This window comes from Zootoca vivipara, chromosome 10, assembly GCF_963506605.1.
Source record: "Zootoca vivipara chromosome 10, rZooViv1.1, whole genome shotgun sequence".
NCBI classification, from domain to species: Eukaryota; Metazoa; Chordata; class Lepidosauria; order Squamata; family Lacertidae; genus Zootoca; species Zootoca vivipara.
In genome coordinates, this window is record NC_083285.1 from 57,521,437 (window position 1) to 57,535,431 (window position 13,995).

General features: G+C 45.3%; 1 protein-coding gene across 1 annotated transcript in view; it reads right to left on the minus strand.

The window, feature by feature from the left end:
* Positions 1 to 13,995, minus strand: part of EPS8 (epidermal growth factor receptor pathway substrate 8) — a 125,707-nt gene that overhangs the window by 20,542 nt on the left and 91,170 nt on the right. The window contains exons 9-15 of the mRNA XM_035126529.2: positions 13,549 to 13,622; positions 11,478 to 11,604; positions 10,285 to 10,373; positions 9,735 to 9,809; positions 8,510 to 8,658; positions 5,950 to 6,133; positions 1,957 to 1,991 (exon numbers count right to left, since the gene is read on the minus strand). Coding sequence (XP_034982420.2) covers positions 1,957 to 1,991; positions 5,950 to 6,133; positions 8,510 to 8,658; positions 9,735 to 9,809; positions 10,285 to 10,373; positions 11,478 to 11,604; positions 13,549 to 13,622 — 733 coding nt within the window. The remainder of the gene's footprint in view (positions 1 to 1,956; positions 1,992 to 5,949; positions 6,134 to 8,509; positions 8,659 to 9,734; positions 9,810 to 10,284; positions 10,374 to 11,477; positions 11,605 to 13,548; positions 13,623 to 13,995) is intronic.

Here is a 13,995-nt window from a genome sequence, read left to right on the forward strand (position 1 = left end):
CCCACCCTTTGGTGATGTAAATACTCTGCGTTCTTCCTCACCCACCTGAAATCATTTGGATAAATGAGGTTGAGATGTGAAGATGTGTGCCTGAAGGTAAGCACATCACTTGGGCAAGATGGAAAGAGCCATAAATAACAGAAGACCAAATAATCAGAAATCCTGACCACCCATTTCACACGTAGCGCTTGGTACTCGCAACAAGCTGTCATATGGTTCTCTAAAAACAACCCTGTCAGTATTTAAAACTTGTAGGTGTTTGCTGGTTTTGCCAAATGAGGAGCTCATCAGAAATCATGTCCGGTTGGGAAGCCAGGTTGAGCCCAGGTCATGGTTTGAAGGCAGAGGATGCAACCAGCTTGATGAAGCTAAGCAAGCCTGAATTTTATCAATGCCTGGTCGGGAATTCTGTGTATCCTGCCTTGGGCTTCATGATGGAAGGAAGGTGGGATATCAAATGTGTGTGCACGCATGCATGTTGTATGTACTTAAATAAATACACATTAAGACACAAAAGTGGTGGCAAGCCAGGGATAGTTTATTACAAAAAGTATTCAAACGGTGGTATAGATTAGCTTTATTCTCCTCCAGAAGTTGTTCCCACAGACGGGGCAGCTAGAGAGCTGTGACAGTCTCACTTTTGCACCTTGCAGAAGTCAGCAGGAAGGAGGAGAATGGGGACAAAATTAGACTTAGTTGGCTCTGCCTCTCTGGCTCCACCTACTGGGGGGCTCCCTGGCTTCTGCCCCATCAGCCCCAAAGGGGGCCAGCCACCACAGTCTTCAGCTGTTGCACAAAGCAATTAATAGCCGGGAGGGAGGAAATCTTAACTCAGACAGAGACTCACAGAGACAGGCAGATTATGGGGAGGGGAGACAATAGCTGCTTTGGTTTGGTGGCTCTGATATGTTGTAAGTTGCCCACAGGCAACAATACAGCCTAAGGCAGAATGTGGAGTCCTGGGCACATCCATGCACCTGCTTCTTAATGCTCCCCATCACCTGCAAATTTGCCCTAATATGGCTACTCTTCAGGGGACATGAAAAGGGAGAGGGAGACGCTGCAGAAGTGGTTGCTTTGCAAAAAACAAAGCACTCTAAGAATGAGGAGTAATTAACAAGGGATTATAAAACTACCTGGCTGACAGGGAAGGGATGGGCTGATTTGAAGAGGGGGCTGCCTATCATACATTTGGTCTGGGAAGAAAGTGGCTTTCAGCCCTAAACCTGAGGCTACCTGGACCAGGAGATGTGTGCTTAAGATGGGGCGCACAAACAGGTAACACCCAAGCCTCATAACCAGTGAAAATGGTGAGGGATTCATGAGCCAGTCCAGAATTCAGAGACTTCCACCCATAGGCTATGAGCCTCTTCTCACGTTCACTCGGCAGTGCGGGAGCCAGTCCACGTAACCAGACCTCAGGCAACTGCGGGGAACATCTCCCTCCTGTATTTATTTTGCTGAAGGCTACAGCAAGATCACATTTTTTTTAAAAAAAATGGACATGCCACTGTTGACCCTGGCCACAGACAACAAGGGAATGGGTTGTTTGTAAGTGTAATAATGTTCCGGGCTCAAATTCAGAGCATACGACTCAATTTTTCATCTCTTTTTTGAAAGCAAACATTGACAGTAGTGAATCAGGACATAATTTGTCAGAGGCCCCTTAGAAAAAGCAGAGTAAAAGCAGAGTAAAAGAGGTTTTAGATATTAGCTCTGACACAGAGAGAGGATTGTCTACTTCTAGAACCAATGGAGAGAAGTAGAAGTACAGAGAGGCAGGCGTCCTCCACCCTAAAAGCAACCGGTTGGGACAGTTCTCCATAGCTGTGCACATGACATCTACTGAAATGTTACCTATCTACATGTCGGCTAACAGTTTGCTTAAAAGCGGCTACAGCTGCCCCCTGGTCCGGCAAGGGCCCTCGCTTGTAAGCCGTGTTACTGAATGCGTACCCTTCAGACGGAGGATAATCTGAGATGCTGGAATGCTGAAAGAGAGAAAACAAGGAACTCTTGTCAGTCACAGAAAGCCCACAGCTGACTTTCCATTGCACATAATTCACAGCTTCTCTGTGCACTCACACCACTATCGTTGCCTTAATTGTCTTAAAGGCTAATTCGCACAGCTATGGAAAACCTGGCAGGGCAAAGCAGCCTCGGGGATGCCTTGGGTTCATGCCAGCAGGTTCACAAGCCTCCAATGCATGGATGTCATCGGCTCCAGAACACTTTTTGCCTCGCTTCTAGTCTTGGGAGACAGGAGACGGTTCGCCCTGTGCCTTGCTTCCGCGACAGAGGTTTGAAGGAAGCCTCTCTTCATATATGGTGCACAATTCCTTTGTGACTCATATCAGCCAGAAGCTAAGCAGAGAACATACTACTGCCGTCTTCCCCAATCTGGTGCCTTCCAGATATTGCAGACTACAACTCCCATCAGCCTCATGGCTATGCTAGCTGGGGCTGATGGGAGCTGTAGTCCAAAATATCTGGAAGGTACCAGGTATGAGAAGTCTGTTTCAGAGTGTCGGGCGCAGAAAGCTGCCTCCTACTCTGGTCCCTGTATCCCAGTATGTATTGTCTACACCAGGCATAGGCAAACTCGGCCCTCCAGATGTTTTGGGACTACAACTCCCATCATCCCTAGCTAACAGGACCAGTGGTCAGGGATGATGGGAATTGCAGTTCCAAAACATCTGGAGGGTCGAGTTTGCCTGTGCCTGGTCTACACCAACACATAGGAAGGTGCTTTGCACTGAGTCAGACCACTGGCCCATCTAGCTCAGTACTGTCTACACTGACTGGCAGCAGCTCTTCAGGTTTCCATGAGAACTTCAGGAGACACTGGGCCATGGCCCATCATGTCCAGCATCCTGTTCTCATGTTGGCCCACCAGGTGCCTGCGGGAAGCTTGCAAGCTGGACCTGAGACAACAGTACTCTCCTCTCTTGCGATTCCCAGCAGCTGATATTCAGAAGCATAATGTCTCTGACAGTGGAAGTACAACAGGGAGCATCTCCCAGCCCTAACTGGAGATACCTGCATACAAAGCAGATGCTCTACCCCCAGGCTATGGCCGCTCCCCAACCTGACTGCCAGTGGCTCACCAAAAGCTCAGGCAGAAGCCTTTGCCCAGACTCAATACCTGAGCCTTTTAACTGGGATTGTCAGGGACTGAGCCTGGGACACAGCACTGAGCTATGTGGATGCTTCCTGGATCTGCAATATGGATACCAGCTGCTGCAACATCCGATAGCAGATGCTACACAATGTACTTGAGAGCACCGAAGTTGCTAAGATCCAACAGCTACCACCTGGCATGTACCGCCAGGGACGTGAATTGCAGCCACTGGTACGACTCCAGTGTGCTGCAAAAGCACAAAATGTCTTTTAATAATTGCAATGGAAACAACTGACTCCACCTTGTAGTTCATTACAGTAATTATGCACAAGCAGGAAACCTATTCAAAGCGGCAGGTTTTTTTTGGGGGGGGGGGAGAATGCCAGTAGATGTCACCGCAGCTGAAGCTAGGAATAATTTCCAGGAATCAGAATTTCTGATGTACTTTCCTAGACGTCAGATCAAAGCTTACTTCTCCGGGTTAGGCACTGTAACCATGGCAGCCACAAGTATGCTGTTAACTCACACTGGGGTGCATTTTTCTGTATTAAAAAAAAAGGATGCCCTGCAGGAAAGAGACAATCTTGTGGGGGTGAGCTCTGAGCTTAGGGCACACGGAAGTTTTTCCATGCCGCTGGCTCACTGGGTGCATGCGACTCTAGTCTGAAAAGGAAACGAAGGCTGGAGTTTCTGTGTTGATCTTTTCCACACCTTTCCATCAAAGTAAAAGGTTGCAATCTGTCAGCCCAAATTCAGGGCCTGGAAGCTGGGCAGAGTTTGCATGCTCATTTAAGAGTTATGGAAGACCTCTAACATGCACCTAGATGGAGACACCAGAAGCCAATGTCATTCCTTCACAGATTTCAGTTGGATACTGTGAAACCTGGCAATTTTCTGATCTTTCTTTCTTTCTTTCTTTCTTTCTTTCTTTCTTTCTTTCTTTCTTTCTTTCTTTCTTTCTTTCAGGCAAGATGCTGCTCCTGTCTTACTAAGAATCAAGGACTGTCTTCTGTTCCTCTTGCACGACTATTAATTTCTGGACGTGATGGTAATGGTCACATTTACATGTCAAGCTAAACCATGGTTTATAGCGTGATTTGCACATTCTCCAGCCCCTCTCCTGCTTCAGCATTGGACGACAACTTTGAAAGCGGTTAGGGTTTTTTTGTTTTTTGTTTGCAGAATCCTGGCATGCCATTGCATGCAAAGCAAGCATTGTAGCTTATAAAAAACTCTGGTTGGTTTCAGAAGCCAGCTTCCTAAGCCACAGTTTGAAGTTGGCTTGTTTTGAAACATATCAGAATTTGTTGTTAAGCAGAACCCCATATTCACCGACAAGCTGGGATCCAGTGAAACAGAGCCTACATGTCAACTTAAGAAAAACTTGGGCTTGTTTCCAGCATGTCACACTAAATCATGGTTTAGTGTGAAATGCAAGGCCACTATATTTTATTCTTTGAAGGGAGAATGGAAAGATGCACTCGTGACATGCTCACCATTATCATTATACCTCATCTATGCTACCAAAGCCAAACGAGTCTAACTTACATTTCATGGTGGGAATTAAAGAGCTTTGTAATTTCTGCCCTTAAAATTGAATGAAAGCCAAGCTACAGCACTTGCTAGCAGGTGCTGCTAATAAGTGAACGGAATAGCACAAAGTTCTCCATAACCATTTGGTTACTGCCTTCTCACCCAACCCAAATGCCTATGTCTACCTTAGTGCCCACGAACTGTTAACATCCAAAGTAAATAACCTGGATAAGCACAGGTTTGTTTTTAGGGTGTATTTTTTTTACATTCAGAAGCTTTCGTGCACTTATAAAGAACATTGTTCTTAAATAAATAATAACATCCTTAAGTTACTCCTTCTTCCCCTCTAGGCATCCTGCCATGCTCCTTTCCACCAGAGCAAAAATGTAAGATATTGGCAGGTTCACATAAGTACAAGAGAGAGAGAGAGAGAGAAACTCTTTTTTTATATATAAAAAAATCCATCAGCAGGAAACATGGATGGGCAGAACTGGGAGGGTCAGATAGATGGGAGTGTTGAGCAGGGCTGGATTGAGGTTTGATGAGGCCCTAAGCTACTGACAGTAATGGGGCCCTTTATATGTCCAGTTGTCCTTTGTCAACAACAAATTGTCACTGCTTTTTTGTGCTGAATATATGCTATCTGGTAATTTAAGGACCTAATAGGTATCTAAAGCCATTTGCACATAACAATATATGTATTTTATCAAAGTATAGAAATATAGAAGTGAGCAAACCAGTGATATTTTAGGGAGCAGGCTAGCAGAAGGGGCCCGCACAACACAAAACACTGTTGCTGTGTGTAAGTTTTATTTTGTTTTTAAACTTATATTTTGGAAATGTACATCCAGCTTCCCCCCCCCTTAATTTTTTTTGGGGTCCCCCAAGAGAGTAAATCTGGCACTGATGTTGAGCATTGCTGCTGTGGGGCAGAGGGGGGTGGGGCACCAGCTACTGCTGTTTTAAAAAAATTCTGTTTTTTTTTTAAATGCACCCACTGGCCCCACCTTGGCTATGGCCCCCAGTCAATATCCATCTTTAAGATGCTTCACAGGTACCGAGTCTTGGGCCCATTAGCTTGCCTGCGTTTGCAATGGCTGCCTCTTTCTCCAAAGGAGTTAGCAGCCAGGGGGTTGAAAGGAGGAAGAAGAAGATGCCAAAGGGAAGAAAGGATGGCGGCGCTTGTCAGGGCACATAAACAGCCATTGCAGAAGAGCTGTGTGGATCACATCGCATGGCTGTTTCCCGCTGGCCTCCACCTGGGCTTCACAGCCGGCGGAAGCCCTCTTCCCTACCTCGGTTGATAACCTTTTCAACTCTTGCTTCCGCTGGTGCTCAGCTACGTTTGCCACCGACTCGGCTAGCTGGTTGAGCTCTTGTTCCTTTGGGGATCCCATGAAGCTCAGCAGGGGAGGCTCCCATCCGTTCCTGAACCGCGGCACGTAGGGCGGGATGAACTGCTCCTTGGGCCACTCAGCTCTGCATTCAAGGAGGAAGATGTTTGAAGACATGACTAGGTTGCCCAGGACGAAACAACTCTCCCCAGATTACTACTACTACTAAATTATCTGAATTTATTGCAGGAAGTTTGGGAAGCAACTCTCAACCTATTGGGTGACCAACTGAACAAATTCAAAGGATAATACTATCAAGGGTTACGAGCCACGATGGCTGTGCTCTGCCTCCACACAGTTGGATGCAGTAATGCTTCTTACAACCAGTTGCTGGAAGGGAAGGGACAGTGTGCTCTTGTGCTCAGGTCCTGCTTGAGGGTTTCCCACAAGCATCTGCTTGGCCGCTGTGAGAACAGGATGCTGGAGTGGGTGGGTCATTGGCCTGATCCGGCAGGCTTCTCTTCTGTGATTATGTTCTACTTTCTTTTGAAAAAAAACAAAGCTTTGCTAAAGCAAGGGACAGCTTGGGGAGAACAGCTACTAGCCTCAAGAGTAACTTTTAAATAAAAAAAACAAACAAACCCTGAGAGATAAAAAAACTTATTATTACTATTAAATTTTCTATACCACCCCTCATCCAGAGATCACAGTCCTGTTTATTATAGAGAAACTAATGTACAAATAAGATTCTCAGAATGATGCGCCATGTTTATCATATTCCAGTATGCCAGGGACAGTATACAACCAGATCATATTTTTTTTATTTTTTACTTTATTGCAATATTGCATTATATGCTGAACTATGTAAGTATGTAAATGTATGTTGTTGTTGTTGTTGTTGTTGTTGTTGTTGTTGTTGTTACATGGACAAAGCTAGGAAGCCACAATGCTTTCTAGCTGATAACTATAGGTTCATTTATAGGTTAAATTTATATTTCTAAATGCATTTTGATTTTGGGTACGAATGTATGTCTGAATGTATGATTTTTGTTTTTTTGTTTTTTTGTGTTTTCTTTATTATTATTAATAATAATATATGAATTTGTACGTTATTATTTTGTATGTTATATTATTATTTATATATGATTTTGTATGTTATTATTTTTATGTTATTATTTTTGTTTGATGTGTTTGCGAATGTATTTTAATTTGAATTCTAATAAAGTTTATTTTATTTTATTTTTTAAAAAGGAAGCCACAATGCTTTCACTTTTCCAACACTTGTGTTTCCCACAGCATATCACTGTCGGCGGCGTCTAAATAGACCAGGATTTCTGGAATCAGTGAAGATATTCCGCTGAGATCAGCTGGCTCTCACTATGTGATGTTACTGCACCAGAAGCAGGATTTCCCCCGCAGGGTTAGAGATGCTTATGCACCATGCATAGAAAGCATCGCCCTGTGGTTTGAATTACTGCCTTTTCACATACAGCTCCCTGAAAGACACTTCATGGTTTCCTTTTTCTCGGCAATCTCTTATTTACAGGTGTTGTCGGAAATGGATGAAGGTAATAAATGCCACTGAACCAGCCCTAAGAGCAGGCGGAATTAATAGGACACCGATGCTGTTTTTGCTTACTTATAGGCATGGTGGGAAGGTGAGAAGAGGGCAGGGTATTTTAAAAAAATAATAGTCATATCTGCTGACAAGTGTCACAGCTACGGCACTTAGCTCTGAGCTAGGATAGAAGAAGGGACAGAGAGTGGGTGATTTTCATGAGACTTTGGGACTGAATAAAATGGGTAATTTTCCACGAGTCCCTGAATAGGATTGTTAAAATTATCTGAGCTCTTTTGATGTGGTGTGAGGATAATTTTCAGGTTAAATGGAGGTGAGCTTCAGACAACACCCCATCTCTAATCTTTCCATCGCCTGCACCATCATCCCACTCTATGAATGCCAATCTAAAGATGATCTTATCAACATAGGAAGTCACATGCCAGTACTCACAAGGCTCACTGCGAAACTCCACCCCACCATGCGCAGCTTTTTCCCTGGCATGGCATGTGTTCTTCACACAAACCAGGGGATTTGTAAGGCAAGCCTATGTTGTGGTGGGATCTGCAAGCCCTCTTTGGGGCAGTTTTTCAGATTTTCAACCAGCAAGTCATGTTTTCAGAACCCTGACCCCATGGCAAAACAACTGGGGGAGGGCCGTAGCTCAGGGGGTAGAGCCTCTGCTTTGCATGCAGAAGATTCCAGGTTCAACCCCCTGGGATCTCCAGGTAGGACTGGGAGAGATTCCCTGTCTGGAATCCTGAAGAGCTGCCGCCAATCAGTGCAGACAATGCTGAGCTAGAGGGATCAGTGGCCTGACTCTGTTATTAGGCAGCCTCCTATGTTCTCAGCCTTCACACCAGTGTGGGCAGAGCACAGAAAACAAAACAAGATGATGCCCGTGAAGCATAACACAACTCATATCGGTAGATAAACAAGCCAAGCATGTTAATTTCCTTTTACCTGGCTTTGGTCCACGTGTCACCTAGAGACACCCATAGCTGTCCTTCGTCACTTGTGACGGTGTAACGCAGGAAGTCTATTGTGTCTTTTGTTAAGAGGGGGCTGAGGACTGTGCTAGCGAGCTGAGGCCCTCCCGTTGCCTGCACCACCTAAGACAAAGAGAATTAAAAGCAGGCTTATTGTTGATATGGTAGGAGTGATCATGGATGTTATTGAACCTGGCATTTGAGGAAGCATTGCCAGGGAAGATGCTCACCCTGCGTTTTGTACTCGGGTTCAAGTGTAAAAAGGAAAATCGCCGCCTTCTCCTTTAACACACATGCAAATGAGGCTGGAGTCCTTTCTCAGCTGCTGCTTTTATGAATTTTAAAGGGAATTATCAATGAGTTGCACAGGTACATACTTTGTGTCATGCGTTTGGGACCTAGTTCCAATTTCTTTTCAGCATTTTTAACCTACACTTGGCCAAATGGAGCCTTTGCAATTGATCGGACAAGATGTTAGTGAAATAGCAATGGGTTCTGAATCCAACTGGCACAGTTGCAGGAAGTTTTTGATGTAGGGGATGCCTCTACTAAGGGGATTAGAAGGGACCTGATGATATTTCCCGATTCCCCTTCTATCTGCGGTGCCCCCACCCAATACCTTTCAGAACAGGTGGAAGGGGGCTTCAGGGAGAAAGCCTACATCGATTGCAATTAGGTAACAATGGCTATGAAAATTGTCCCCATTGTCAAATACAGTATGCCTCTTAAAACCAGTTGCAAATCACAAGTGTAGAAAGTCACTGTTGCACCCAGGTCCCTGCTTGCAGGGCTTCCCCTGGGCATCTGGCTGGGACTAGATAACATTTGGTCTTACAGAGGAAATGAGAAAAAATGGTCTTTCTTCTTCTCCAGTTAGCAGAAGTGTCCCCTCAATCAAAAGCTCTTCCACAAATGCAAGAGCATTAACTGGGTTCCACCAAAAGGTGTTTTTTTTTTTTTAGTGTAGGCAATGATTTTCGTTTTTATGGCATACATCATCTCCATTGTCAATTTCCCATTTGATTAGTTTCAAAGAGATCATCAAAGCTATAAACTGGGATAGCTCAGTCAGGGCCATGGGATCAAGCCCCACATTGGGCAAGAGATTTCAGGCTAGGTGACCCTCGTGGTCCCTTCCGATCATAAAGTCTACGATTTTATGAAACGCTGTGACGTTTCATTTCTAGAAATAATCTTACCATATTTAAAGGGGTAAACAGAAAATGAATCAATTCAGATGCGCTAGGATTCTGGATGTGTGACTTTAATTTAGCCTGCAGGAGAAGAGAGAAAGAGAAAGAGAAATAACTATTTTGAAGGCAGTTAATGGGAAATGACAAATTTTAGTAATGCAACATGCAGGCTTTGTTTAGAAGGTCCAGGGCAATTTCTCGTTACTAGTTAGAACACTGTCAGGTAGCAGGAAAGCTCTTTGATACTGCCTGTCAAGGCAGAACATCAAACCTTTTTATTTAATCACAGTACACGATGTGTCTCAGACTGGATGATGGGTAAAATGCCTTGGGCATGCAAGGTCCCTCCTCCTCTCTTTGATCCTTGCAGAGAGATGTCCTTTTTTTTGTTTTCACTTCCACTGTAGTCAGCTGTATGCCTCTGAATACCAGTTGCTGAGAATTACGAGTTCGGTGGTTGGCCACTGTGAGAATGTGATGCTGGACAAGAAGGGCTTTTCCTCCCGATCCAGCAGAGCTCTTGCATTTTGCGAGTATTTTGCACACAGACACTTACCAGAAGGTTGAAGCCATGTTTGAATTTTTGCAAACAGTCGACAAATTCGTCTTGAGGCGGAGGTTTGGAGCGGAGAGTTAAGACACCCTCTGGGGAACAAAGAACAAAGCAAAATCACCTGGCAGGATTTCTTGGAGGCATCCACAACATGTGAAAGCAGAATGAGGTGCCTCTGAAGGTACACAGTAGTGGCAGCAGCTGCAGCAGCGCATCAGGGAGAGTGGTCCTAGCTCAGCACTCCCCCTGCTGTGTTAAATTGGACTCCAACACCCATCAGCCCCAGCCAGCATGATGGGAGTTGTAGTCTACCACCCCTTACCTTGGTTTCCTCCAAGGCCATTAAGTCCATAGCTTTAAATTACTGAACTGCACAATTGCCTACAAGATGATGATGATGATGACGACTTTATATACCACCCTTCATCATAAGATCTCAGTGGTTCTCTCCATGAGAGCTTACATAGTCCTCAGGTGTCAGGAACCAGTCAGCAGTAAATCACACAGAGTGTTTTATACTAGAAAAACAGAATCCGCACAGGGGAGTCAAGCCAAATGAGCACAGCAACTTTGCACTAGGTCTGGCCCCTATGAGGCAGTTGCAGAGACTGAAGGTCCCTGCCTTCCACTTCTGCCTAAGTCCCTTCCTCTCCAGGGTTACCCCCAAAGCAATCTGAGACTGTGCCTTTGCTCCTCCCGCTTCATGCCTCTCTGAGTTCTGGGAGACCAGGGTAGACACTAAGGCTTCTTCAGCAGCCTGACTCACTTCTGCCTCTGCTTCCGGACTTCTCTCTGCCACAGACTCTCCCAGCTCACTAAGCCCTGCTGCCTCTTCAGGTTCCAACCTCTCCTCCTCCCAATCTTCTCCCCTTGACCACTCATTGTCATCCCACCACCAATCCCTGGGCTCTGAGCCTTTTCCCTTGAGGGTTCCCCAGCTGGTTCCTCCCACCATTCCTCTGCATCCAACCAGTCCATGACAAGGGACATTGGAATGTTGTGGTTTTTTGCCCAAATCTCAGGCTCTACAGTAGCCAACCCTGTGCCCTCCAGATGTCGTGGGACCCCCAGCTTCCATCTGCCCCAGTCAGCTCAGGGATTATGCAAGCACTGAAAATGTTACAGGGCCTTCATCCCCGAAGCTGGATAGACAGGGGTCTCTTGGAAAGCCATTCAGGCGAAAGGAACCCCCTTACCCCCAGGCCCTTTCTTCTTATTCTTCTTGGTTTTCTTCCTCTTTGAAAGCTCCGCAAATGCTTCTGCTGCTTTCTGAAGCTTGGTAACAAAATATTCAATGTCGTCCAAAATGTGGTTTAGAATTTGCTAAGGGAAAGAGGAAGGGGCAAGGAGGAGGAGGGGAAAAAAAAGAGATCAGAAATGCCAGGGACTCCACCCAAAGTGCAGCACAGTTAGTCACTGAGCAGAATTAGAACCCACAGCGGGGATGAAGAGAACATTCCATCCACAGGAAGCGACACATGCTAAAATTAATATGCCTGACATTTCTATGCAGCTCGGGCCTATATTTTCCTTAGGAAGTCATCGTCAATAAAGACTCTTACTAAGAAAGATTTGAGATGATTAAGTCCCGGGGCTGAACACTTAATTCCTTCTACATGTTCTCCCACACACAGGCAAAACTGCTGAAATATCGGCCTGCCTGGGGTGGTACAGACAGCTAATCATTCACCCCGCCTCATCCTGGCCAACTTAAGTCTTCAAATGTGCAGCTATTATAAAGCTATAAAATTATTACTGTTTCGACAGCCAGGGTTCTTGCATTCTGGAGCAAAAGAAACTGATTCAGCCACGAATATTTTTAGCCCTCAGCTTGAGAGGCAAAGCAAAGGCCTTGTATGGTGCCTAGAATTGTAGAGTTGGAAAGGACGGCGAGGGTCATCTAGTGCAACCCCTGGGGCTTGAACCCACAACCCTGAGAGTAAGAGTCTCAGGCTCTACTGACTGAGCTAATAACCCAGTGCAGCCAAAGACTTTTCTGATGCATGTACTTCACAGGTATTTAGACTGCTTTCACCCTCTGCTTGTGAGGCAGTATAGTACAATGGTTAGAGAAGGGGTAGTCCATGGGGAGCCCTCCAGATGTTGGACAACAACTCCCATCCAACCCTGATTATTGGCTGTGGTGGCAGAGGGTGAAGGGAGTTGGATTCGAGAAACCACCTGGAAGGCACTACATTTGCTAGCCCTGAGTGAGAGTGTCAGGCAAGACTGGAGAGACCTGGGTTCAAATCCCTGTTCAGCCCTTAAGTTCAGTGGGTGTCCCTAAGCTAGGACAGCAGTGAAGATAAAACATGGGAAGGGGAGCAAACAAAAATATAACCACACACACCACCCTGGACCATTAGGACCAATGCCCTTGCCTGCCTCCTTATTTAGAAAAACCTTTCCCAATTTTGAACCAATCAGTTATTCCATATCCAGTTCTAACTGTAGCTTCTTGTCCCACATAGAGATTTCTCAGGAGGCAGATGAGGTGATCAGGCATTCCCATTTCTTTAAGAGCTTGCCATAGTTTGCTGTGGTCGACACAGTCAAATGCTTTTGCGTACTCAATGAAGCAGAAGTAGATGTTTTTCTGGAACTCTCTAGCTTTCTCCATAATCCAGCGCATATTTGCAATTTGGTCTCTGGTTCCTCTGCCCATTCGAAATCCAGCTTGCACTTCTGGGAGTTCTCGGTCCACATACTGCCTAAGCCTGCCTTGTAGAATTTTAAGCATAACCTTGCTAGCGTGTGAAATGAGCGCAATTGTGCGGTAGTTGGAGCATTCTTTGGCACTGCCCTTCTTTGGGATTGGGATGTAGACTGATCTTCTCCAATCCTCTGGCCATTGCTGAGTTTTCCAAACTGGCTGGCATATTGGGTGTAGCACCTTAACAGCATCATCTTTTAAAATTTTAAATAGTTCAACTGGAATATCATCACTTCCACTGGCTTGGTATTAGCAGTGCTTTCTAAGGTTGAGGTAGACATTTAATAACTAGCCAGGAATGGTAAAAACGAAAAGGAGAAAGCAGGTGACTATTCAACTCCATTTACAACTAAGATTTGAGGCAGGAACTCAAAGTGGGTTGGACCCTTTGGAAATGTAGCATAATGAAGCGGCTCTTGGGTAATCTAGAAGCCAAGAGGCCTTGCACCCATTAACTGTCTTCCCACCTCACAAAGCAGCTAACATCCAACATCTCACCAGATTTGAACAACATGGTGAGAGAGAACACACACACACACACTTCTTTCACTTACAACATCTCTGTCGATCTTGGCTGCCATCAATTCAGATGTTTCTTCGTGCTCGTGGTACTGTCTAGATTTCTCAACTAAGGAAGGAAACATACCAATTGATCCACTCAACTTGGAGAGGAACCTAGAGTGTTTTCAAAGTCCAACAACTGCCAACCCACAATATGCAGCCCACAACACCTGAAACAGAAGGGCTGTTTCTTAGTCCATCACGAACGATGTGTGTCACATGTTGTGAAATGAGTCGTGATGGGAAAGGAAGGCTGCATTCACAGCAAACTTTTAAAACGTTATGATACCACATCATGGCTTCCCCTGAAGAGCTCTGGAAACGGTAGTTTGCTATTGGTGAGGAGAGTTGTTAGGAGATCCCTATTCTCCTCACAGGGCTACAGGTTCCAGGCTTCCCTGTCAAGAGTGAATGATTGTCAAACCATTATAGGGATTGTA